General features: G+C 43.3%; 1 protein-coding gene across 2 annotated transcripts in view; it reads right to left on the bottom strand.

The window, feature by feature from the left end:
• The window catches only part of B3GLCT (beta 3-glucosyltransferase), a 108,218-nt gene that overhangs the window by 21,059 nt on the left and 60,449 nt on the right, over positions 1 to 26,710 (bottom strand). For both annotated transcript variants that reach the window (XM_070471760.1, XM_070471759.1), the window contains 4 exons: positions 22,478 to 22,541; positions 13,795 to 13,914; positions 11,843 to 11,912; positions 1,943 to 2,056 (listed from right to left, as the gene is read on the bottom strand). In XM_070471760.1, coding sequence (XP_070327861.1) covers positions 1,943 to 2,056; positions 11,843 to 11,912; positions 13,795 to 13,914; positions 22,478 to 22,541 — 368 coding nt within the window. The remainder of the gene's footprint in view (positions 1 to 1,942; positions 2,057 to 11,842; positions 11,913 to 13,794; positions 13,915 to 22,477; positions 22,542 to 26,710) is intronic.

Below are 26,710 nucleotides of genomic sequence, written 5' to 3'. Positions count from 1 at the left end.
GAGGGGAATTACACAAAGTCAGGTATAGGAAACAGTACAGTTCACGCCAGACACATAAGAAATTTGTTAAGTCTTGCAGAAATTACAGGAGCCTGGCTTCTTTCCTTAGACCTCCTTATTCTGAAAGAAATATTAGAACCTCAGGCATCACAACCTTAGGGAAACAATGGTGCAAGATACAATATTATACTGTCAATTATTTATTTTGTAAATATTTGCTATTACGTTTCTAATATGCAGACATGGTGGCCAGTTCTAGGATGTACACTAAAGATACAATGCTATCAGAGGCACAGTCCCTTAGATGCCAACAGATAGCAAACATTTAATGGAAAATGCTGAGGCCAGGACAGCAATAAATGCTTGGGAAGAGAATGACAGTCGATAAATAAGAATAAACCCCTCAATTCAACAAAGTATTAAGTGACACAGTAGAGAACGAAGCACTCAATTTAACCTTTACTTTTCTTATTCTTGATCACTTTGGTATTTTTAACCATTTTACTATGGTTACCATAATACATTTATTTATGGTATATATTTTTGAGAGCCATCTCAAATTCCTTTTGGATAAGGTAGACTATAAATATAAGCAACAATAAGGTCAGACTGAAAATAAAACAAGTCAAGAATGCATCAACATATGAGTATTAGAGTCAATTTAGAGTCTAAAAAGCAAGATAAACAAAAAAAAGAAAATTCAAAATCATTCAAAATTCAAAAAGAAAATTCAAAAATGATCTGAAATCATTTTTCCAAAACAGACAGCAACAGACAGACTTCGTGACATATATATACTAATCTTGCCAGAATAATCAATACTACAGGATGGCGTATCTGATTCTACTCAGTACTTTATCAGTCAAGGCATTATGAGTGACAGTATCATAAACTAATCAAGATAAATTACTCTATAGAACAAGATCATCAACTTACTACTCTTTTTTTCATAAAAAGGTTTGGGGGGAACCAGAAAACTAAAGAAAAATGTGGCAGGAACAACTGATAAAAATTAAGATGAATAAAGAGCATCTGAAGGTGAGGTGCCCAAATTTATACTTCCAATTTTTTGAAATAAAAAATGTTTTGAATTAGAAAGCCTGCAATCTGAAGAGAAAAACAAGTGTATTTCAACAATTTACTTACATATTATATATACCTATATGAGCTTATACTACATATGTCCCATGTAGAATGTGGTTAAGTGCTACTCAGAAGTAGAAACGAAATGCATCCTGGACGGTAACAGACCATAAGCTTCTGGAGGATGGGAACCATCAGCTTCATTCCTATTTCCCTCAGTGTCTAGCAGGGGCCAGCACACCACAGTCGGATAATAATACTGGCTGAATAAATAGCTAAAATTAAATGAAGAGACACTTTGCATGGGAATATGAAAAGTTAACTCTGGGAGGGGGCTTCCCTGCTGGCTCAGATGGTAAAGAATCGTCTGCAATGCAAGAAACCTAGGTTTGATCCCTGAGTCGGGAAGATCCCCTGGAGAAGGGAATGGCAACCCACTCCGGTAATCTTGCCTCGAGAATCCCAGGGACAGAGGAGCCTGGACGGCTACAGTCCACGGGGTCGCAAAGAGTGGGACGTGCCTAAGACACAGGCACCCCACTGTGGCCACAGTGAGTCATGAAGGTGCAGAAGACCTGCTGTTCCACTCTGCCGTACCTGTCCTGTGCATATTCATCATGCGTGTCAGCCACTTATGTATGACCAGCCAAAAACTTAAGAGCCTTTGTTAATACTAAAAGCAGTGCTTAAACTGCAAGAATCAGTCCACATCCATGGATAAAGATGTGAGGAGGAAGGAAAGAAAGTTACATGAGGGAAAAATTACAGTATTTATAAAATGCCTCATTTTTATCCTAAACTACTGTATTTACAGAATGGACACTCTGAGTAAGAGGATCAGTTAGGACTGAGGACTCACCTCTATCTGTGTTAGGAATCCCCAGATCCACCGTCGGAATGGAGCTGTCTGCGTAATCACTGTAGTATTCGAGGCGACCTGCCTGCCCCGCCCAAGTCTGCTTCACGATGGGGACTGAAAAAACAAGAGAGGGGACCATTACTGGCACATCACCCAAGAAGCTGGAATCCCAGCATGACGGGATGACCTCCCAAAAAGGAAGGGAACCAGCACGTGTTCTTCTCCAGGTGTTCCAAGGCTTAGAGCTCCCTTCCTACCCTGAGAAACGCCAACAGCACAGGCCCTCCTCATTGCTGGTGATAAGCACACCGCTTCCACAGAAAGATACACTGTCTAGTCAGATTAGACTACTGTGTAGAAGTTAATTTTAAATAATTTTTCTCTTTTCCAAGGCTGCTTTATTTAAAATTCACAACTGGAGTTTTAGATGCTTTTTAAGGGCGTGGGGATACAATTACTTCTGAGGGCTGTAATATTCTGTGTGGTTCTAGCTGAGATGTATACTTGCCTCCCTCACAGTGGAGGGGGAACCTTTTCAAACTACACGTCTCCACCCAAAGATGCCAACAGGACCACCCAACCCTATAAAGGACATGACCCTGCCATTAAGAATCAGTACATGGACACCAGTGGCTGATTCATGTCAATGTATGGCAAAGACCACCACAATATCATAAAGTAATTAGCCTCCAAATAAAATAATTAATTAAAAAAATCACTACATGTGATGGCTGATAGTACTGTGTTGCACTTTTGGAAAGTGTAGAAAGAAATAAAATTGAAAACCACTGCAGATTCTAAAACTGTATCATGAACAGATAAAGTACTTTAATAAACACAAATAGCAGAAAACTTGGCTGATTTTCTGTATTTTAGGGTGAGATGCTCAAAGGTAGCTGTGACTCCACATCCAACACAGAGAAATCAGCTTGACCACGATTTGATACTAATTTACTTGACCAACTATCTCAGTAATTACTTTCTTCTATAATTTTTTTTTAAAGTTACTACCTGTGCATCTCAATTTTAAAGGGATTCCACTGTTGTTTTAATAGAAAAGATCAACATTAAAAAACTAGATCTTATACTGTTGATTTAAGAATCTCAACTCTGATGAACCAAATCTTCAGGTCAATATTTTGAACCTTTATTAAATCATTTATCTTTTTTTTTCCCCCAACCTAAATAAAAATAAATGATATGCAAAAACTACCCACATGATGTCAAAGTGTCTAGCCATGCTAGTCAGCAAGTTGGGAGACAAACTCAGATAGCCCATATACAGAAAATACAAAAGTACACCATTCCATAGTCCACTATTTACCAGCTCTTAAAAAAGAAGAGACTTATGAATTCTGGACATTTGCTATGGTGACCTCCAAATTCTATTTTAAGCCACTAAATATTATTTTATATATTAAAATACAATTTTCTGCCATCATAAAAAAAGGCAGATATAAAGATTTCTCCATGCCAGAATGGACAAAGATGCGTAAATGATAAGGTTGGGGGCAGGAGAGGGTGGAAGGCATTGAAAGGGCAGTGCTGAAACATACGCATTACTGTAAGTAAAACAGACAGTGAATGGGAAGGTGCTCTATGACACAGGAGCCCAGCATGGTGCTCTGTGACAACCTGGAGGGGTGGGATGAGGTGGGAGGTGGGAGCGAGGCTCAGGATGGAGGGGACACGGCTGGTCCATGCAGATGTATGTCAGAAACCAACACAACACTGTAAATTATCCTCCAATTAAAAATAAATAATTTTGAAATAATAATAGATAAGGTTGCTAAGGGAGAATAAAAGAAAAAAGAAGGAAAAATTCTTATTCTGTCCAAATTCCAGCACAAGAAAACCCAAGCTTGGCCCTTGGCTTTGCACATAATAAGCAGGACTTATCCAGACAAGACGGGCTGCGCTGGTGGCTCAATGGTAAAGAATCCGCCTGCAGTGCAGGAGACCAGGGTTCAATCCCTGGGTAAGGAAGATCCTCTGGAGAAGGAAACGGCTACCCACTCCAGTATTCTTGCCTGGAGAATCCCATGGACAGAGGAGCCTGGTGGGCTACAGTCCATGGAGTCACAAAGAATCAGACACGACTGAGTGACTGAACAACACACCTAACCTACTTGTTTCCTGTTTTGGTTTGAAACAGGTGAGACAGAAATGTTACCAGAGGTAAGAATTTCTCAGAGCCCAGCACCCGACACGACCTGAGACACAGTAAGTGCTCAGTGAATAGCTGACTGAAGACCGGGTGCTGTGGGGATTCCAAAAGGCTGAGCGCTCCTTCTGGAACTGGTTTAAAGGAAGGAGTTTTACCTCTATCAGTGACTCAGCCTTTGTACAAGACCACGTTAAGCTGCTTCAGTCACGTCTAACTCTTTGTGACCCCATGGACTATAGCCCACCAGGCTCCTCTGTCCATGGGATTCTCCAGGCAAGAATACTGGAGTGGGTTGCCATTTCCTCCTCCAGGGGATCTTCCCAACCCAGGGATCAAGTCTGCATCTCTTAAATCTCCTGCACTGGCAGGCAAGTTCTTTACCACTAGCGCCGCCTGGGAAACCAGCAGCAGCATAACCAATCATTCTAAAATGGGCCGACCATTTCAGCACAGCAACGCGTGCTGAGTCTCGAAGCCCAAAAGCATCCAACGGTGAACACTGTTAGCACCTATCCAGTCCTCATCACAGTAATGCCTGTGCAAAGAACTGAAGTCAAGGAGACGTCTTCTACAACAGCAGATGAAGACTATTTTAAACCAGAGTTGATGCAAAACTGCTTAAAACTTTAGAAATTTTGGTCTGTTTAATCATCACTGTTTGAATAGTGAACAACTGAATTCTTTCTATTATTTATATTTCATATTATATTAAGACACTCTATTCCTAAAGATATTAAACTTGGAGAAAATATTTCAATATAGTTACGTGATCTACTATTTCATTTTCAATACAGAGAAGCATACTCCCTCCCACGTAATAAAACAATAGTGAATGTCTCTTTTAAGAATGTTTGCCACAGATAATTTAAAATTAGGATAAAGTAAAAAGAACTGTACTATTTTAAAGAAAAACCATCCACCCTGATGGCATACATCTTCCACCTGGCTGCACCACTGAGAAGAGGGAGATTCTGAGAAGTCCGTTCTACTCCCGACAGGCTGACGCGCAAAACTCTGATTACAAACGAAAAGGAACTGACCCTTGAGCAAACTCTTCCACACAACCTGATGTGCATGACTGTTCTTATTTAAGGAATCCGCCGTTTTCCAACTGACAAACAGACCTTCTGTCTCGGTGTGAAGGTCAGTAGCTCACAGGAAAGCCCTGGTTTCTCGTCTCTTGAGAGGCTTAGCGACACCACCAAGGCTGTGCTCTGATCCCTGGTTTGGGGATGGGGTGTTTGTAAACGGAAAGGCTACCTGACACAGTAGTGCCAGGGCACTCTGGCCCCCCGTCTTCACCTGCACGGCAGCTGGGAGAGAACTAAACTTTCATCAGGAATTAAGCCACTCTGGGCGTTTGTTCTCTACGTCATGTCTCTACTTCTGCCTTGTGAATGAGATCATCAGTACAGATTTCCTAGATTCCACATATATGCATTAATACAGAATACTTCTCTCTTCCTGACTTACTTCACTCTTTACGACAGTCTCTAGGGTTCAGCCACATCTCTACAACAACCTAATTTCATTCCTTCTAATGGCTGAGTAACAGTCCATGAGTGGGAAGAACTGGGAAATTGGGATCGACACATATGCACTATTGACACTGCATAAAATAGATACCTAAGGAGAAGCTGCCAAGAGAACGCTCTGGTCATAGCAAACACACTCTTCCAACAACACGAGGAGACTCTATACATGGACATCACCAGATGCTCAACACCAAAATCAGACTGATTATATTCTTTGTAGCCAAAGATGGAGAAGCTCTATACAGTCAGCAAAAACAAGACTGGGAGCTTACTGTGGCTCAGATCATGAACTCCTTATTGCCAAATTCAGACTGAAGAAAGTGGGGAAAACCACTAGACCATTCAGGTATGACCTAAATCAAATCCCTTATGACTATACAGTAGAAGTGAGAAATACATTTAAGGGACTAGATCTGATAGACAGAATGCCTGATGAACTATGGACGGAGGTTTGTGACATTATACAGGACACAGGAATCAAGACCATCCCCAAGAAAAAGAAATGCAAAAAAAGCAAAATGACTGGCTGAGGAGGCCTTACAAATAGCTGTGAAAAGAAGAGAAGCCAAAAGCAAAGGAGAAAAGGAAAGATATTCCCATTTGAATGCAGAGTTCCAAAGAATAGCCAGGTGAGATAAGAAAGCCTTCCTCAGTGATCAATGCAAAGAAACAGAGGAAAATAATAGAATGGGAAAGACTAGAGATCTCTTTAAGAAAATTAGAGATGCCAAGGGAACATTTCATGCAAATATGGGCTCGATAAAGGACAGAAATGGTAGGGACCTAACAGAAGTGGAAGATACTAAGAAGAAGTGGCAAGAATACACAGAAGAACTGTACAAAAAAGATCTGCACAACCCAGATAATCTTGATGGTGTGACCACTCATCTAGAGCCAAACATCCTGGAATGTGAAGGCAAGTGGGCCTTAGGAAGCATCACTACAAACAAAGCTAGTGGATGTGATGGAATTCCAGTTGAGCTATTTCAAATCCTGAAAGATGATGCTGTGAAAGTGCTGCACTCAATATGCCAGCAAATTTGGAAAACTCAGCAGTGGCCACAGGACTGGAAAAGGTCAGCTTTTCATTCCAATCCCAAAGAATGCTCAAACTACGACACAATTCCACTCATCTCACACGCTAACAAAAGTTCAACATTCAGCAGACTAAGACCATGGCATCCAGTCCCATCACTTCATGGCAAATAGATGAGGAAATAGTGGAACAGTAGCTGACTTTATTTTTCTGGGCTCCAAAATGACTGCAGATGGTGATTTCAGCCATGAAATTTGCTTACTCTTTGGAAGCAAAGTTATGACCAACCTAGACAACATATTAAAAAGCAGAGATATTACTTTGCTGACAAAGGTCCGTCTAGTCAAAGCTATGGTTTTTCCAGTAGTCATGTATGGATATGAGAGTTGGACTATAAGGAAAGCTGAGCACAGAAGAATTGATGCTTTTGAAATGTGGTGTTGAAGAAGACTCTTGAGAGTCCCTTGGACTGCAAGGAGATCCAACCAGTCCATCCTAAAGGACATTAGTCTTGGGTGTTCATTGGAAGGACTGATGTTGAAGCTGAAACTGCAATCCTTTGGCCACCTGATGCGAAGAGCTGACTCATTTGAAAAGACCCTGATGCTGGGAAAGATTGAGGGCAGGAAGAGAAGGGGACGACAGAGGATGAGATGGTTGGATGGCATCACCGACTCAATGGACATGGGTTTGGGTGGACTCCGGGAGTTGGTGATGGACAGGGAAGCCTGGCGTGCTGTGGTTCATGGAGTTGTAAAGAGTTGGACACGACTGAGCGACTGAACCGAACTGAACTGAAGGAGAACCAACCGTATAGCTCAGGGAACTCGACTCAATGCTCTGAGATGGCCTGAACAGTAGGGAAACCCATGAAGACAGGCTCGGTGTGTACATAGAGCTGACTCACTTTGCTGTTCAGTGGGAACACAACTGTAAAGTGGGAACACAGGTTGTAGAGCAACTAAACTCCGATAAAAATTAACTTTAAAAAATAATTAATTCACTCACTTCATCTAACACAGGATATGGCCTGCCAGTTGGCTGACTGTAGTTTGATTCAACCTCCTGTTTTCAATAAACTTCTCCAACTAGAGGAAACACACTCTTTAGCATCAGTGTGTTCACATCTGGAGAAGATCAGTATAGTCAAGTTACCAGTTTGTTTTATTTTTTTAAGCTGAAAGGTGTCAAGTGTTTATTTTAGGAGCTCAGGAGGCTGCGATAAGGACTAAAGGCTGAGCAAACGGCAATGTAACCTCTCTACTTAGAGGGAGACAGCAGGAGGGGAACACCTCACAACCAGCTGACAGACAGAAACGGGGGCCACGACGTATGTGGGACCCACACAGGAAGCCCGTGGCTGAAGGACACACAGAAAACCTCTAACATTTTTTGTTGACAGCGCACATCACATGAGGAAAAATACGTAACCCAAGAGGAAGTAATGAAGCTGCTTTATTAACTCCAGAGAGCTTTTCCTTGCTTAAACCTAACCTCACATGCAGTTTATTGCTTTATATAATACCTCCAAAGTTTCTTTAAAACCCTACCAACCACTTGCATCTCAGCAAACCATGCTTGTTTGATGCTGTCGACATGTACTGCTTTCTTAAGCCAAGAGACAGAGTATATTTTTGCTAACTGTGTCCTGAGATGCTTTAATTCATCTAAATCAGAATCAAGACACAAGTAGTTATGTAAAGGTCTGCTTTACTGTTAGGCAAAAAAAAAAAAAAAAAGTGTAAGATGTAAAATAATTTTTTCTAATTTTGAAGTGTGGCTGTATTATCAATTCTTCCAAAAGAGTATGAAAAATGAGTTCAGTGTGTATGTTCCCTCACCTTGACCAGAGCATTGGCCGGACTGTTCTACCCCTCACATCCTCACCCCTGGAGGAGCCAGGACTGGGGCGTGACGAGTGTCTGCTCCAGTCAGAACCCAGGGCATACACAGTGAAGTCCAGGGAAGTCACTGACAGTGCAGTCGACTCTCAACTGCTCAGAGACAAGCACAGCCTTGACTGTGTCTATTTCTTGCTTCACTGTTGTCTGGTTCCTGGAACTTCAAGTGTTTGTACCAGAGTACGTACAGAAAGAAAAACAGAGCCCCCAAGTCCATGCGTTCTGCTTGAACGGAACGCAGTAATATACGAGGATGGGAGCCATCTGACCCCCCAGCTCCACGTGTGTTTCAGCTCATCTGTGGACTTGAAGTCCTGGCTGTCCTCACTGCTATTGAAAGTAAAGAGCCTCCTGTCACTGCTTCCAGCCAAGCTAGATCTGACCTTGGGCACAGCAAAGAAGCAACACAGCTATCAAATACTATTTATCAAGCGTTATGTTCCGAACACATCCAAAAAATTTCCCAGGTGGCACAGTGGTAAAGAATCCACCTGCCAATGCAGGGGAAGTGGATTCAATCCCTGGGTCAGGAAAGATCCCCTGGAGGAGGAAATGGCAACCCACTCCAGTATTCTTGCCTGGGAAATCCCATGGGGTCCACGGGGTTGCAGAGTCAGATAAGACCGTGACTGAGCACGCATGCGCGCACGCGCGCGCACACACAGACACACACACACACACAGAGCTGACAGCACAGCTCCGCTGTGGCAGAAAGAACTGGGCATTTGGAGCCAGAAGACCTGAGCGCCCGCTCCGCTGCTCAGTCTGCATGAAGTGGGGCCAGTGTGTTGTCCCATGGTGAGCTTTCTTTCTCTACGATACCAAGTGGACAACAATCACAACCACATCACAGGGAACTGTCAACATGAAATCAGATGACAGAATACAGGTGAAAGGGACTTCCCTAGTGGTCCAGTGGCAAAGAATCCACCTGCTAATGCAGGAGACATGAGTTCGATCCCTGGTCTGGGAAGATCCCACATGCCTGGGGCAGCTAAGCCCATGCACCACAACTACTGAAGCCGGTGCTCTGAAGCCCACGTGCTGCAACTACTGAGCCCACGGCCTAGAGCCTGTGCCCCCAACTACTGCAGTGAGAAGCCTCTGCGCCACACCTAGAGAGCAGCCCCCAACTGCTGCAGCTAGAGAAAGCCCGCACCCGGAGACAAAGACCTGGCACAGCCAAATATAAATAAATAAACTGCTACTTTAAAAAAAATGTGAAAAACACCAGAAAATGTGTTTTAAAAAAAAAGCATTAGCAATTAGAAGCAGTTACTGTGACACTGTCGGCTGAAACTAATACGATTACTGGGTAATTCTCTTGACCAACTGGTGGCAGAACTAGGTTTCCAAAAGGGGGGCCAGAGCCCCCTGGTCTGGTAGACTTCACATCCATCAGGCAACATGGACATCAGAGTCCCTAAAATCCAGCCACCTTATACTATCTTTCCAAACAAACAGGTCCAAGTTTAAAGACAGCCTGCCACAGCAACTCCACTGTGAAGTTCTCAAGATATCTTTTAGATCTCAGGCTTCAATGATCCCAAACCCAATTAACAGCAGTAAATCAGTACATCTGGATTGGGGAGGTTTGGTCTTTATGCTCCTAACAGACTTGGAAGATTTTATAACTTTTATAAAACCTTTGACTCAAAATTGAAATACAAAAGCATTTGATAAATATCTGAAAGGATTATCATAACCTTATGCAAAATAAGAAAGCAGTAATCTAGATTATTCAGAATGACCATATTAAAATTAGCTAACTCTTTTTTTCATTTCTGTAGAATATGAAAACTACAACTGAGACCATCCCTAATTTTACCACTTTACTGCCAACTTGAAAAATGTGTTTCAAAAGAGAATATACCACCATCCCCATTCCTAACACTGATATATACTCCAAGGGCAGCTTCAAGATCAAATAAATCAATTTGAGCACTTCTGCTTGCTGTTTAAAAAAAAAAAAAGCAGTCTAGTTCAGTTCTCTTGACACTTTTTAAATGAAAGGTATTTATCAAAAATTATCCCTCCAGATTATGTAAAAAACAAAAGGATATTAAACCTAGGTTAAATTTATGATAAGTGAAATTTTTAAGTTCTATATTGATTTTTAATAGTATTTTAGGACTTCTTGTATGATGAATGCATATATTTATTTAGACTGATTTTAATAGGACTTAGAATTTATTGTGACTATTTTAGGTAACCATGAAGGTTTATAGCAAACTTACTTTTAAGATAGTGTTGACTATAACCAGACCTGAATTGATGTCAGTGTTTTAAACAATGCCATAATTCCAAATTATAGTATTCTTTTATCTGTAAAATATGTTCCTTTTTAAAGCATCATTTGTAAATATCATATTATCACATAAATTATATAAATGAACTCGCCACTTAGCTCTAATCCCACAAAAATGACAGCTGGTTTAGAAATCTCTCCTCTATAAATATCACACTCTTGGTAACCAACTGAGAGTCTTTTCATGGAAAAAAAAATAAAATATGTGCTAAAATTAGAAAATGCAAAAGACTGTCTAATCCTCAATTTGAGAAAAGTGCTGTTTGAAGTAAGGTGAAAAAAACAGATAAATTATGTATTTATATTTAAGATAGACTATTTAAAAAACAGTATCACCATAATACAGAATTCTGTAATGGCATCAAAAAATTAAATAGAAACATCTATGTGCAGGATTTCCTTAAGAAGGAGCCATGGCTTGTAAGACAAACATTTTTTACTTTTCTCTGTATATTTACACATGAGCAAATACACATCCTTACTTAAAAGTTCTGATGTGTGAGTGTGAAATGAATATAAAAATAAGGAACAGCGTGAGAAAGACATTCTTTTTGACATTCCGTTACCTTGAGAAATCCCCTCTCATTCTTCACAGCTTGGAGTCCACATTTGGACATAACAGGACACTCTTTTGCAAAATGGATTATTATCCACTTACAGTCTCCAAGATTGCCACAGCTGAGCATTTCCACTTCCAATTTAAAACACTGCTCTAATCACTCCTTAGAAGGGCCACAGCCTCTCATGTTGCAACACAAAATTGTCTTTTCTAATTGATCTTGGTGACTGAAGTGCTATAAGGAGGAAGACTGATTATATAAGTGCTTGCACTTCCAATAATATATCTGTCATTATCCCCTTCTTGAGTTGAGCTCATATCTGATTTGTCCTTTTTTTTTTAAAGGCAGTGTGGATTTTTAAAGTTCAATAAAAATGAATAATCCAAAACGTACTTCTATCACCATGAAACTTCTTGCATGTTTTCACTGCAACAAAAATATCCTCCTTCTTCACTGGATTTCCCTTTAAAAAAAAATGCATAACGTGAGTCGATGTATCTTAACAGCACACCCAAATTAGTTGTCACATGCTCTCGAGTTCAAATTCACCAATGTCAAGGACATCAAACTTGTCTCCAGAATCAAGTTTCAGGGGACGACTGTATCTCCGAGGACCACAAATGCTCTGCTCAGCCAGAGGGGTGGGGTGGGGTGGTCATCCCTGATAGCTCAGTTAGTAAAGAATCCACCTGCAATGCAGGAGACCCCAGTTAGATTCCTGGGTTGGGAAGATCCGCTGGAGAAGGAATAGGCTACCCACTCCAGCATTCTTGGGCTTCTCTGGTGGCTCAGCTGGTAAAGAATCTGCCTGCAATGCGGGAGACCTGGGTTCGATCCCTGGGTTGGGAAGATTCCCTGGGGAAGGGAAAGGCTACCCACTCCAGTATTCTGGCCTGGAGAATTCCATGGCCCGTGAAGTCCACGGGGTCGCAGAGTCAGACATGACTTGAGCGACTTTCACTCACTCATAGCCAGACGGAGACCAGAATCCCAGCCGTGCCATCCCCCCTGCATCACCTGGACGAATGTCCTCTAAATTCCAGCTCATTCAGGAAATTGGGATGATAACCACCAGCACAGCTGCTTTTATTACGACTATTTATTACGAACATCACAGGTGCCCAGTAAGTGTTGGTTACCTTCCCTTTCTTTTTTCTAGCTGGTGAAAATTGTTTTAAAAGGGAGAGAGAAGTAGAAGGATGTTTTAGTGACTCCCTTTAGGGAGCCTTGCCTCACTTTGATGTTTACAGTATCTTTATGGCCCTTAATGGTCCACGCAAGTCTAGGCAACAGTGGTACTCTGTCCTCTGCCAAAGGCAGGATTATGTCAAACATCTGGGGGGTTCCTGGAGCCCTGCGCTGGCTCCAGCCCAGGCTGGTCACTCAAGTGAAGGGGTCACAGAGGCGCTTGTGGACAATCCACCCCCTAGGCTGTGGGTGCTTCACAGTGGGGGCCAGGGCAGGGGCTGACCCCCTTTATCACCATCTCAGGGCTTTAGGGACATTCAATCCTGATTCTGCATCATCTGGGGCTGGTTTACAGTGACATGCAACTGTAGTTTCGTCATGCCATTCAAGGCACTAGGAGGTCAACCTTTCCAGATTTTCCAGAAGAACATTAAAGAAACAAGCAAGCACAATGACAATGTCTGGAAAGACATTTCCCTCTCAAGTACTATGCCAACAGTACAGATTCTCTCCCACTGTTAGTGTGTGTGTGTGTGTGTGTGAATACACATGTGTGTGTGTGTGTGAATACACATATTCCTCTTTGAAAATTCAACCCAGACTTCTGTGTCAGTGACTTGGAAATAAGGGACAACAGATGAGGCAGTGAATCTGCTTTTCCTTATGAGGAAGGACTGCTAACCACCCAGCTGCGTGGTCTTCAGGTTCATCCCGGGGACTGGACCGAGGGCCCACCATGAGCAGATGCATTCTGAAAGTTGTGGACAGTCTCAGGTGAGGTCAGAGCAGGGTCACTGGCTGAGACGTGGGTAGAGATGGGCTTCAGGAGAGGGCTTAGGAACAACTGGAAATGTCTGGCATTGCCTTTCTAGGAAACAGACCAGGAATTGCAGCAGCTCTGTGCTATTCCTTCAACCAAAGAACTGACCCGGGGGCCATGCCTCTGCAGCTCCGGGTGCTCGCTTCTCGTGTGTCCAGTAGGGGAACAGTGGTGCTCACCTTACGGGGTTATCATCCCCAGAAACGTGACATACAGTTCTCACGGGGCAGGTGGCAGGTGTCGGTGTTTGTTCAGTGTGTGAACTGCTAGGGCAACATCACGCACGGCATGTATATTTCCCTTTCGCACACGAGGAAGCTGTCCTTCTGTTACTCACACAGAGCGGCAGGGAAGACTGGAACGAGGTGGCGCAGGAGGAGCCCACCCTGTCTGTACAGAACTCGGGCACGGGCGTGAGCGGGAGTCCGTCCCCTCCGTCCCAGATGTAGAGCGCGATCTGTCACACAGGAAACCGGCGTGAATGAGAGCCAACAACCACCGTCCACGGAGGTGCGCCATGCCTCCAGGGAAAGCTACACCTCCCCTTCTCTGAGAACATCACACTGAACCACATCTACATGGCAGCATTCTGCAGGCTTCCCAATAGGTGGCGCTAGTGGTACAGAACCTGCCTGCCAAGGCGAGAGACCTGAGACACGGGTTTGATCCCTGGGTCAGGAAGATCCCCTGGAGGCGGGCATGGCAACCCACTCCAGCATTCTTGCCTGGAGAATCCCAGGGACAGGGAAGCCTGGCAGGGCTACAGTCCATGGGGTCGCAAAGAGTCAGACATGACTGAAGTGACTTAGCACAGCACGCACCAAAACAATAATTCCATGTGGAGCAATCAAATCTTTTATTAACCATAAACAATTAATTAAGAATCAATATCCGCGGGGGGACTTCCCTGGTGGTCCAGTGGTTAAGAATCCACCTGCCAAAACCACAATGAGGTACCATTACACGCCAGTCAGGATGGCTGCTATCCAAAAGTCTACAAGCAATAAATGCTGGAGAGGGTGTGGAGAAAAGGGAACCCTCTTACCCTGTTGGTGGGAATGCAAATTAGTACAGCCACTATGGAAAACAGTGTGGAGATTTCTTAAAAAGCTGGAAATAGAACTGCCATATGACCCAGCAATCCCACTTCTGGGCATACACACCAAGGAAACCAGATCTGAAAGAGACACGTGTACCCCAATGTTCATCGCAGCACTGTTTATAATAGCCAGGACATGGAAGCAACCTAGATGCCCATCAGCAGACGAATGGATGAGGAAGCTGTGGTACATATACACCATGGAATATTACTCAGCCATTAAAAAGAATTCATTTGAATCAGTTCTAATGAGATGGATGAAACTGGAGCCCCTTATACAGAGCGAAGTAAGCCAGAAAGATAAAGACCATTACAGTATACTAACACATATATATGGAATTTAGAAAGATGGTAACGATAACCCTATATGCAAAACAGAAAAAGAGACTCAGATGTATAGAACAGATTTGTGGACTCTGTGGGAGAAGGCGAGGGTGGGATGTTTCAAGAGAACAGCATCGAAACATGTATATTATCTAGGGCGAAACAGATCACCAGCCCAGGTTGGGTGCATGAGACAAGTGCTCGGGCCTGGTGCACTGGGAAGACCCAGAGGGATCGGGTGGAGAGGGAGGTGGGAGGGGGGACCGGGATGGGGAATACATGTAACTCCATGGCTAATTCATTTCAATGTATGACAAAAACCACTGCAATGTTGTAAAGTAAAGAGAAAAAAAAGAATCCACCTGCCAATGCAGGGGACGGGAGTTCAATCCGTGCCACAAGGCAACTAAGCCCGGACACCACAAGTGCCGAGTCAGTGTGCTGCAGCTACTAAGCCCGCAGGCCTGGGGCCTGTGCTCTGCGACAGGAGGGGCCCCCGCAACGAGAAGCCCGCGCTGCAGAGAGCAGAGAAAAGCCACTGAGCAGCAACAAAGACTCTGTGCAGCCAATAAATTAATTCTTTTAAAAAAGAATCAATATTCGGACCTCCAACACATTTCTAAACTGTCATAAGCAATTCCAGGGAAGCTATTTCAAGGATTCTAAAGCATCACAGAGACAGATAAAACGTAAGATCATCGTGACTCTGGTTTCCTGCAGGATGGTAATTACACACCCAATGGGCTGAAACTATCTAAAAATACTGCATAAAATATCTTTAAAAGCTTTTTAATGTACTGCTAAACTGGCACAAAACATGGAGCTTACAAAGACAAAAATGGAAAGTGAGAACCTGGGAGAGAAGGTCCCTGAGGGTCGTTTTCCCTCGCAGGTATCAGCTGGGTTCTGGGCATGCTGAGGTTCTGATATGTGTTAAAGAGAATAAAGCCCATGACCCACCCAAGTGGGGGTGTCTAACAGCAAACCCCCACATGAAGCTGGGACTTTGGCACTAGATAGGAAAAACTCATCTCCAGCTATCCTGAGATTTTGTAACCGAGAGCCAGGCCTCCCTAATCTGTCACCTACATAGTCCAAAAATACCTTAAACAGAGTGGCCCTGAGTCAGTATGAATCTCTAGCAAGAAGGCAAAAGTTAATGCAAAGCCTTACTGAGGAGCCCATAACCTTAACAGGATTTGCAGACTGTCACAGGTGAAGTCCCCAGGAGCAAGAGTACTCAGAAAAATCACAGAAAGTAGAACAAAGACAGGAGATGAAGAGCAAGAGCCAGCGGACACAGCTTAATCAGGCCCACCCAGAAGAATCCAGGGATTGGAATGATCAAGCACACAGATTAGAAAACTACTGTCTCATATTTTTATAAAGAAAAGCTTTAAGACATGAGCAAAATTTCTGAAAGATTACACAGGAAAGCAAATTTGAAAAAGAAATATCTATCTAGAATGCCAAGACATGAAAAATATAAGCTGAAAATGAACATTTTAATGGCAAGGATAAGCAGCCTATCATATACACAGCTGAATAAAAACTAGGGGACTAAAAGATGAAGCCCCCCAAATTATCTCAACTGTAGCTCAGCAAGAAACAGAGATGGGGAACAGGAAAGAGAAGTGCAAACCTCTAGCATATGTCTAAAGTTCCAGAAAGAGTAACAGAGGGGAGGAGAAAACAGTTGAAAAGACAGTGGCTGAGAATTCTTTTTAATTGCTTAACAATTCTGTTATAGAAAGGCCCAATGAATGCTAAGTAAGATGAGAAAAAAAAAAAATAGTCTGCGTCTAGACACTGGTGTTGCTGTTCAGTCACTCGTCATGTCCAACTCTGCCACTGCAGCACTTCAGGCTTCCCCACCCTCCATTATCTCCCAGAGCTTGCTCAGACTCATGTCCATCAAGTTGGTGATACCATCCTACCATCTCATCCTCTGTCGTCACCTTCTCCTCCTGCCTTCTATTTTTCCCAGGGGTCTTTTCCAATGACTAGGCTCTTTGCATCAGGTGGCCAAAGTACTGGCGCTTCAGTTTCAGCACCAGTCCTTCCGATGAATATTCAGGGTTGATTTCCTTTAGGATGGACTGGTTTGATCTCCTTGCAGTCCAAGGGACTCTTAAGAATCTTCTCCAACACCACAGTTGAAGAGCATCATTTCTTCAGCACTCAGCCCTCTTTATGGCCCAACTGTCACATTTATACATGATTACCGGAAAAACCATAGCTTTGACTGGATGGACCTTTGTTGGCAAAGTAATGTCTCTGCTTTTTAATATGCCGTCTAGGTTTTTCATAGGTTTTCTTCCAAGCAGCAAGTGTTTTTTAATTTCCTGGCTGCAGTCACCATCTGCAGTGATTTTGGAGCCCAAGAAAATAAAGTATAGGGTGTATGTGTGTGCATGAATGTGTGTATATGTTAGTCGTTCAGTCATGTCTGACTCTTTGTGACCCCATAGACTGCAGCCCGCCAGGCTCTTCTGTCCATGGAATTCTCCAGACAAGACTGCTGCAGTGGGTATCCAGTCCCTTCTCCAGGGGACCTTTCACACCCAGGGATTGAACCTGGGTCTCCTACATTGCAGGCAGATTCTTTACCATCTGAGCCACCAGGGAAGCCCTCTACACACACACACACACACACACACACACCCATACACACACCCATAGTGAAACACACACACACACACACCCATAGTGAAACACACACACACACACACACACACACACACACCCCATAGTGAAACTGCTCCTTGGAAGAAAAGCTATGACAAACCTAGACAGTATTAAAAAGCAGAGACATTACTTTGCCAACAAAGGTCTGTCCAGTCAAAGCTATGGTTTTTCCAGTAGTCATGTATGGATGTGACAGACCACAAGGAAGGCTGAGGACCAAAGAATTAATGCTTTCAAACTCTGATGCTGGAGAAGACTCCTGAGAGTCCCCTGGACAGCAAAAAGACTAAATCAGTCAATCCAAAAGGCAAGTAACCCTGAATATTCATTGGGAGGACTGTTGTTGAAGCTGGAGCTCCGATACTTTGGCCACCTGATGTGAAGAGCTGACTCATTGCAAAAGACCCTGATGCTGGGAAAGATTGAGGGCAGGAGGAGAAGTGGGTGACAGAGAATGAAGTGTTTGGATGGCATTACTGACTCAACAGACATGAGTCTGAGTGAACTCTGGGAGACAGAGAAAGACAGGGAAGAGTGGCATGCTGCAGTCCATGGTGTCGCAAAGAGCCAGACACGACTGATTGACTCAACAAGTGAAAACAGCAGAACACCAAAGACAAAGAATGATCTTAAAAGCAGCCAGAGAAACAGCAGATTGGCTACAATCAGGTGAGAGTGATGGCTTATCACCCAACACAACAGCAGTAACAGAAGAAAGGGCACAGGGGAGCAGCGCTGCTGTGATGAGACAAAAGGTCTCACAACCTGGACTTGAACACACAATGCAATCATGCCTCAAGAACAAAGCTGAAATAAATTATCTTTAAAGGAAAACCTGAGAATTTGCCACCTCACTGAAAAGGAAATTCTGAACTATATACTTCAGAAAGAATAAAAATGATCTCCATTAGCAGGGTCCAGAAGCAAAACAAAATAGTAAGGAAATACTGGGTTTAAGTTAATGCAAATGGTAACTGCATAAAGTAAGGGCAACATCTGAGTTGCAGAGTTAAAAGGAATGACAGAACAAAGCTGCTGGACAAAAGAGCATCAGATTGAGAGAGGGATATATGCTCAGGTCCTTAAATTTTCAGGATATTGATTAATTAGACATGGTTAGGTAAGCATCACCCATTCAATGGACATGAACTTGAGCAAACTCTGGGAAACAGTGGATAACAGTCTGGCCTGTTGCAGTCCATGGGGTGGCAAAGAGTCAGACAAGACTTAATGACTAAACAACAACAAGGTTAAGCATGCATGTTAAAATGTTTAAAATAACCATTAAGAAAAAGACACTGAGACTCAACTTCCAAAAGGGTTAGGGTTAGAAAAAGAAAAATGGGAGGGGGAACAAAGGTGCAAATTAGGAAACATGGGTTCGATCCCTGGTCAGGAAGATCCCCTGGAGAAGAGAATGGCAACCCACTGCAGTATTCTTGCCTACAAAATCCAATGGATAGAGGAGCCTGGTGGGCTACAGTCCACAGGGTCACAAAAGAGTCAGTCACGAGTAAGCGACCGACAACAACAAATCCTGAAAAATGTAAATGCAAATTTGCTACGTGGTTTGAAGATAAAGGTTGTCAAACTGGGAGAAAAAGATAAGCATATCCTCTTCAAGAGAAACACATCAAAAGATGAGGACATGAAAGTACTGAAAGAAAAAAGATGAAAAACGATTATGAGGCAAACACCAAAAGAAAGCTAGTATAGAAGTGTTCCTATCAACAAGATAAACACTGAGGCAACAAGCATTACTAGAGATAAAGATAATTTACCAAGAGAACATGACAATTTTAAACCCGTATGCTTCTTACTGACATAGCCCCAGACTATAAATAGCAAGAGTTGGCAGTTCCACAAAGAGACACTGTCACCACTCATAGGGAAGATTTTCATATCCCTCCCTTAGTAAATGACATATCAAGCAGACAAAACAAAAAAAAAGGAGGAAGGGAGAGAGGGAGGAAATATGTGAAAAGCACACAAGATTAACTGATATATCTATTTCTTATTTAGCAGATACAAGTGAAAGCGTTAGTCATTTAGTCATGTCTGACTCTTTGCGACCCCATGGACTCTAGCCCGCCAGGCTCCTCTGTCCGTGGGATTCTCCAGGCAAGAACACTGGAGTGGGCAGCCATGCCCTCCTCCAGGGAATCTTTCTGAACCAGGGATCAAACCCAGGTCTCCTGCATTGCAGGTGGATTCTTTACCATCTGAGCCACCAGGAAAGCCCCAATACATATGAAGAGAATAATGTACCCTCCAATCAGAGCATGTATATCCTTTTCTCCATTTGTGAAAACTGAACATGAACCTGGTCTTAGAGTTAAGCCTAAAAATATTTCAAATGACTGTTATACAGACCAGTCATGCTAAGCTGGAAATCAACAACAAAACACAAGAACAACACACAAGTACACTGAGTCACAATGAAAAACATATTTTTTAAAGTGAGTCCCAGTCACAAAACAATCCAAAAGCTCTGCTGTACAGAAACTCTTACAGATGATCACCATGACATGTGTAAAAGATGTTCACAGAAACAGTGACTGTAATAGCAAAAAGCCAGGAGTGACCCAGAGGCCCACAACCAGGAGGCTGGGCAAATGCATCATGGTATAGTCCTGAGACAGACTTTACAGAAAGTGATGATAAATTCATTAAAGCTGCACATACCAACACAGATGAGTTTCAAATCAAATTATAATCATATTCATGGTACAGTTCTGTTTACATGAAGCCCAGAAGGATGTGAACTACATGGTATATATTCAGAGATACATTCATACTTTATAAAATAATGAAGAAAAGGGGAGAGGGAGAGAATTCAAGAAAGCTATTTACTCTGGTGAGAACAAAGTGGGGTCCTCTTGGGGAGATACATCCAGGCAACCAGTCAAGTTCTCTCTCTTAAACACAGATATTCTGACTTAATGTTTATACCTTTCAGGTATGTTAAGAGCTTTTTTCCCTTTTTTCGTATGTTATTCAATGTTCCATAAGCTCCCAAACCTGGGAATCTATACCTGAGCTGATTATTCATTAAAAATATCTCAACAGACCCTGGCTTTCAACTAGTCATTCCCTCCCTCTCATGGAAAAGAATGATTCCTGACATGTATTTTCATAATTTAAAAACACCCCTCAAATGAAAATCCTTCGAGTGCCCTTTCTGCTCCTGGCAGGCGGCCAGTGCTGCTGGACTGAGCTACGTGTCATGACTGACCCCAATGTCCTAAGACTCAGAATTCTCTGGAGGGAAACGAGGGTTGGTCATCAGATGTACCCACGAATAAGCTGCACAGAGAGACCTTCCTAACTGATGATCAGAGACTACTGGATTCACAATGGCATGCCTGCCACCTGCCTCAGGATGCTTAGCGACCAGTGTCCACTAAATGCCAGGGTACCAGATGGCTCCATCCTGCTGCAGAGTGCCAGCGCAGACGCAACAGAGGCATGCGAGCAACCGATGCACCAGATTAGACCAGAGACGCGATGGAGGCATGCAAGCAACCAACGCACCAGATTAGACCAGAGACGCGACGGAGGCATGCAAGCAACCAACGCACCAGATTAGACCAGAGACGCGACGGAGGCATGCGAGCAACCGAAGCACCAGATTAGGCCAGACACGCGACGGAGGCACGCGAGCAACCGAAGCACCAGATTAGGCCAGAGACGCGACGGAGGCACGCGAGCAACCGACGCACCAGATTAGGCCAGACACGCGACGGAGGCACGCGAGCAACCGACGCACCAGATTAGGCCAGAGACGCGACGGAGGCATGCGAGCAACCGACGCACCAGATTAGGCCAGACGCGACGGAGGCACGCGAGCAACCGAAGCACCAGATTAGGCCAGAGACGCGACGGAGGCATGCGAGCAACCGACGCACCAGATTAGGCCAGACGCGACGGAGGCACGCGAGCAACCGAAGCACCAGATTAGGCCAGACACGCAACGGAGGCATGCGAGCAACCGACGCACCAGATTAGGCCAGAGATGCGACGGAGGCACGCGAGCAACCGACGCACCAGATTAGGCCAGACGCGACGGAGGCACGCGAGCAACCGAAGCACCAGATTAGGCCAGACACGCGACGGAGGCATGCGAGCAACCGACGCACCAGATTAGGCCAGAGACGCGACGGAGGCACGCGAGCAACCGACGCACCAGATTAGGCCAGAGACGCGACGGAGGCATGCGAGCAACCGACGCACCAGATCAGACCCGAGGTATTTTAATGACATTTTGGCAAGTTTTTTAAACATTCACCTCTGGCTTCCCTGGTGGCTCAGGCAGTAAAGAACCCACCTGCAATGCAGGAGACCCAGGTTTGACCCCTAGATCAGGAAGATGCTTCTCCAGGGGAGAAGGCAACCACGTCCCACCCCCCCCACCCCCAATATTCTTGAAAATCCCATGGACAGAGAAGCCTCGTGGGCTACAGTCCATGGGGTGGCAAAGAGTCAGACACAACTGAGCGACTAACACTTTCACTTGAGTAATATAGAATTCTACTGTTTTCTGTTAACCAATCATAATATAATGGTATTAAGCGAATAACATTACATAATCACAAAAGTAAAAGATGTTTATAAGTTTTCGCAATGAATAGCCAGACAAAAAATAATTACAATTAAAAGCCATAATGGAAATATGATTAACCTAACACTATAAAACAATTACCTACAACTTGGGGGGTTAAGTAGAGTGATGTGGTAAGTGGAAGTGCAAACATGCAGGTGTTTTCATCTGCCAGCCTTTGTCTTTTGGTTGGTGAATTAAACCTATTTATGGTTAAGGTAATTATCGATGTGTATGATCTTATTACCATTTAAAAATACACAGATTCTGGATTACGAACACCTTTAACCAAACAAATTCACGACCCACCTCATGTTTTAAATCTATCGTGAAGTCAGACTTCAGGGATTCACTCTTTAATCTCTTTGTAAGCCTAGAAAATAAGAGATAATGTGAGGTTTTTTAAAAACCAATATAGGCATCAAACAAGAGTAATACATTCTTGAGACTTTCTAATATTTGAAAACAAAAATGGAAATTTTAAGGTAAAAGTTAAGACTTTCATTTCCTTAAGGCAAAGGACTATGAAAACAGAATTATTTGTGCACCAGGAAATGAAGGGAAGACTTGTTGCAAACACAGGTTTCACTATTTCAACACCTGGAAAATACCATAAAACACAATACGACATAATAAATGTCTTTCAAAAAGCCATAAAGTGTGTTAACTCTTGATAATCCTTGACTGAATAACAGAAAGGAACAGAAAAGAAGCTTGCATGACAAGGAAGCACAGGTTGCTACGTTTCAGTCTCCTATTTTTAACGACCCTGATGAACTACAGTTTGTGGAGTTTTCAGGGGGAGAGAGCAGATGGTTTCAGGAAAGAATAACAGTTTCAAGTTATTTTCTTGCTTCAAAAAATCATTAATGGCTCTTTTCAACACAGAATAATGCCCCAAATCCCACCAGGCTCTAGAATCCTGGGCTCCTCAGCACCTTCCTGCCACCCCCAGAGCACACCCCTGGCCTAGTTCACCCCAACCCAACCTTTGCCTGGCAGCCTTTTCTTTAAGACCAAATTCAAGGGCTTCCAGACTTTCCCTCAAGACTAAACAGAAGCTTCCTTTGCTCCCAGAGTGGGAAGCACAGCCCATTCATCCATCACACACAGCAGCCCCATAACACCCTCTATACTCCTCCTGCTGTGTACCCCCAACACTACCCACTGCCCCGCAAAACCAGTGATCAGTGAGCAACCTGGATGGGTGAGAGCAAATGTCAATATATTCCTTGATACCAAGCTGAGTGAGAGAGAATTACACACTCACCAAGACCACTCAGATGCCACACGGTACTATGCTTGTCACAGGACTAGAGGTAGGACCCCTCATTGCAATTACAAACCTCCTAATAAATATTCCCTGGTGGCTCAGATGGTAAAGGATCTGCCTGTAACACAGGAGACCCAGGTTCTATCCCTGGTTTGGAAAGATCCCCTGGAGGAGGGAATGGTTACCCACTTCAGCATTCTTGCCTGGAGAATCCCATGGACAGAGGAGCCTGGTGGGCTGCAGTCCATTGAGTCGCAAAGAGTTGGACATGACTAAGTGACTAACACTTTCACTTAATAAATATTTTTAACTGCAAAGAAATCACAGTGATTTTAAAAAGAAAAGTAGTATCAAATTTCCAAAGTCCTTACTGAGTTTTCAGCCTGGCTGAAGCACAAATATTTCTTTAAAAAATATATATATTTTAACTGGAGGATAGTTACAATACTGTGCTAGTTTTTGCCATATATCAACATGAATTGGCCATAGGCATACCCATGTCCCCTCAATCCTGAACCCCCCCACCTCCCTCCCCACCCCGTCCCTCCAAGCTGTCAGAGAGCACAGGCTTTAGACGCCGTGTCACAGAGATGAAGCAGGAGGCCACAGGTAGTAATTTACGTTATAAAGCACTGGTTTCACGGCTGATACGAATGTGGCTTGACAGCCAGGCCGACAGCCCTAAAAAAGTCCAAAATAATCTCTGTCACATTCCTGCTAGGTATCTGCCCACGGACCCGTGAGCAGGAGTGGGTGAGGATGTTACATAAAGAGACTGCATTCTCAGTGCATTCCTGATATATATTAAGAGGGAAAAACCTGCCCTGGCACGGAATCTTGCCCAGCTCAAATTCTGCTTGGCTGGAGCCAGTTTTTATAAATAAACTCTTTCAAGTTAACTTCAGAATTTGGACTCATGACAAGTGCCTTCAAAATCCGATCAGACCATATTCAGACTCCAAAGACCAAAAACAAGTCATACCTGAGCTTACTGCCACAGGCAAGGAACAGAGAACTGTGATCAGACTCCAATGTCAGATGGCCATGCCACCCCTGTCCCTTCTTAATAGACAATAAACACCTCTGAACTGTCACCCTGAACAGGCTCTCTACTCCTGACTTTCTAGGTTTCTTTCTCACTCAGTTCTTGGACATTTTCCTTTGAAGAAAACCAGAGAAGGACAGAAAGTGACAGCCACTGACAGACTCTCTTTAAGATGAGCACTGATTGACTAGAGACAGATCAGTGTGTACACTGACATCTGTAAGTGGCTGCCTTTAGCAACCCATGGAATCTGCCAGAACCAGTGATGGTTAATCAATATCACGAACTTCCCCTGGATGAGTCAGCCTCATGGGACACCCACAGCCTAACCCAGTCATCTTGCAAAGGAGTCCCAGTTCTAAAAGTGTGCAGGGGGAATTCACCTAACTTAAGAGGCAAGTCCCAGTGATGGGACCTAGGTTTCATTTTTCTATACACCAGCCAAGGGCTATACTCGAAGGCTTTTCAAATGCGAATTTCAGGAACCAACAAGGTCAGAAATCCCATTTTATTTCATGAAAATATTTCTTCATTAAATATTCAGTTCCCGGCAAATAAGACATTTGACATTCAGATTTCAGTTCTAATCACACAACAGCTAGACTGGAAACTTGCAACAAATGGCAAACCCCTCAATTCTGTATTAGAAAAACTTCTTACTGACTTTTCTAATTCCACTTGTGAGATAGTCAACAGAGTAAGATATTGGAGGAAATCAAGATAAGGTTTGCTGGTAGAAAAACAACAGAAGAAACCAATAACTGTGTTTTGTAGTAACACTTATTCGAAGAAATCACCTTATTGAAAATTAACGAGCATTTCTCCAAGAATGCAATTTTTTAAAATTGATGTTAGGGTTAGGAGGTCATGTTAGACGGATCACCAGGAAACGTTGGAAAGTGTTAGTTCCACACTCACTAATGCAAAGGACTAACTCACTAGAAAAGACCCTGATGCTGGGAAAGATTGAAGGCAGGAGGAGAAAGGGATGACAGAGGATGAGATGGTTGGATGGCATCACTGACTCAATGGACATGATTTTAAGCAAGCTCCAGGAGTTGGTGATGGACAGGGAGGCCTGGCATGCTGCAGTCCATGGGGTCGCAAAGAGTCGGACATGACTGAGCAAATGAACTCAACTGAGGTAGAGTATATTTCCACTGAGGAAGTATTTCTAATGAGAAAGCCTAAGAAAGTGAGTATCATGAGATGTTTTAAGTAACCAGTTTTTCTGATGACTTGAGCAGAAGAAATGACAAAATGTGGTCCACTGGAGAAGGGAATGGCAAACCACTTCAGTATTCTTGCCTTGAGAACCCCATGAAGAGTATGAAAAGGCAAAAAGACAGGACACTGAAAGATGAACTCCCCAGGTCGATAGGTGCCCAATATGCTACTAGAGATCAGTGGAGAAATAACTCCAGAAAGAATGAAGAGATGGAACCAAAGAAAAACAACACCCAGTTGTGGATGGGACTGGTGATGAAAGCAAGGTCCAATGCTGTAAAGAGCAATATTGCTATAGGAACCTGGAATGTTAGGTCCATGAATCAAAGCAAATTGGAAGTGATCAAACAGATGGCAAGAATAAATGTCGATTTTGTAGGAATAAGTGAGCTAAAATGGACTGGAATGGGAGAATTTAACTCAGCTGACCATTATATCTACTACTGTGGGCAAGAATCCCTTAGAAGAAATGGAGTAGCCATCGTAGTCAATAAAAGAGTCCGAAATGCAGTACTTGGATGCAGTTTCAAAAAAAGACAGAATGATCTCCGTTCATTTCCAAGGCAAACCACTCAATATCACAGTAATCCAAGTCTATGCCCCAACCAGTAACGCTGAAGAAGCCGAAGTTGAATGGTTCTATGAAGACCTACAAGACCTTTTAGAACTAACACCCAAAAAAGATGTCCTTTTCATTGTAGGGGACTGGAATGCAAAAGTAGGAAGTCAAGAAACACCTGGAGTAAGAGGCACATTTGGCCTTGGAGTACAGAATGAAGCAGGGCAAAGGCTAATAGAGTTTTGCCAAGAGAACGCACTGGTCATAGCAAACACCCTCTTCCAACAACATAAGAGAAGACTCTACACATGGACATCACCAGATGGCCAACACCGAAATCATATTGATTATATTCTTTGCAGCCAAAGATGGAGAATCTCTATACTGTCAGCAAAAACAAGACCTGGAGCTGACTGTGGCTCAGATCATGAACTCCTT

This window comes from Odocoileus virginianus, chromosome 8, assembly GCF_023699985.2.
Source record: "Odocoileus virginianus isolate 20LAN1187 ecotype Illinois chromosome 8, Ovbor_1.2, whole genome shotgun sequence".
Lineage (NCBI taxonomy): Eukaryota > Metazoa > Chordata > Mammalia > Artiodactyla > Cervidae > Odocoileus > Odocoileus virginianus.
The sequence above is the reverse complement of the archived record's forward strand: the minus strand, read 5'-3'. Positions and strand labels throughout refer to the sequence as shown.